The sequence below is a fragment of the Helobdella robusta genome (assembly GCF_000326865.2).
Source record: "Helobdella robusta unplaced genomic scaffold HELROscaffold_91, whole genome shotgun sequence".
Taxonomy (NCBI): domain Eukaryota; kingdom Metazoa; phylum Annelida; class Clitellata; order Rhynchobdellida; family Glossiphoniidae; genus Helobdella; species Helobdella robusta.
In genome coordinates, this window is record NW_008705520.1 from 178,530 (window position 1) to 179,874 (window position 1,345).

Sequence of the window (1,345 nt, forward strand, 5' to 3'; positions counted from 1 at the left end):
ATGGGTTTGGTTAACCCATGGGTTGGGTCCAAATTGTTTGAAGTTGCGTGGGTTAAGTTAGGTTGGGTTGAATTAACATTTTCACTTTTATTATAATTAATTTATTTTTCAACTTTTTTTTATTTTAAACAAACAATTTAACTAGTTTATATTTGTCGCATTTTGTATCGCGGTAATATTGTTGTGTCTTTGGCCTATCGGTTTCTCTTTCTTTTTGTGATTGTTCCGATAAATCTCACATTAGGCCAAGTTGCTTAACATCTATACATTTTTTATGTAATTTTAGTACATCAGCACAGCAGAGTGTTGAAGATGATTACACTCAGCCAGCCAAGAAAGCACGCTTTGAACCTTTTGCTAACCTGCGGGATGGATGTAGCTCATCAACAACTGAAATGAAAAATTAGCTAGATACAAAGCAGTGTATGTCCCTGTCAACCACACCTCTTTGCTAGCCTACTGGCAAGACAATAGCAAAGACTTTATACTTTTCTCAAAGATTGCTAGACGAGTGTTATGCATCTCTGCCAGTTCAGCACAATCTGAAAGAGATTTCAGTTCAGTTGGTCGCACAGTCACAGATGCTCGATCAAGTCTGTCTGCACGGAAAGTTGAAGAACTGGAATTATTTAGATGGGGCTGTCGAGCTTCCATAATAGATATTGATGAAGTCTAGCCTTCACTTATTTTGGAACAGTGACTATGAGCCAAGTTAATGGCACTGACAATTAAAATATTTCTCACTTTTCTGATCATCGCACATGTATCAAAAAGTTTACGGAAACAATTTTCTATGTTATTTTAAAACGCAAATACTTGGTTTAGTGCACAACCAATATAAACATTGACTAATGATTCAAATGAAAAGATTCCAGTTATAAAGCTATTTAAAATTTAAATACAGAGCAAAATAAAGAAATTATCAGCACATAGATTTATAAATTTGTGCGTTACAATCTTTTTTAAATTGCCGACATCTTCCATCCACCACTTCTCCCCCATAGTTTATTATAGGTTTGTTTGATATTTTTCAAATTCCTAAATCGATGCACTTTGTTTTAAATTCATGTTAAATGAACGTTTACATCGAAGAAATAATTTTAATTTAAACTTTGACAATATAAAATATATTTTTATCATTTGATGAAATTAACATTGTTATTTGCAGAAGCATAGAAAATTTTACATTTGGTGAAGTTATATTTTTTAATAAAATTTCATTTTGACATTCAATTTTTTCATCTATTATATAAGTTCAAAAATTGAAAAAAATGATACCAGTCTAAAAAAAAAATCTAAAGACTCAAAATCATATTTTAGCTATTTGGTTTGTACAAAAATTAGA

General features: G+C 31.2%; 1 protein-coding gene across 1 annotated transcript; it reads left to right on the plus strand.

Annotated features, from left to right (window-relative positions):
• HELRODRAFT_182697 (hypothetical protein) lies at positions 1–656 on the plus strand (the record flags this gene model as incomplete). The annotated part of the gene is made up of 3 exons (XM_009033426.1): positions 1–61; positions 287–375; positions 456–656. 3 exons carry the CDS (start codon positions 1–3, stop codon positions 654–656), a joined length of 351 nt encoding a protein of 116 aa, XP_009031674.1.
• Between the last annotated feature and the right edge of the window lie 689 nt (positions 657–1,345).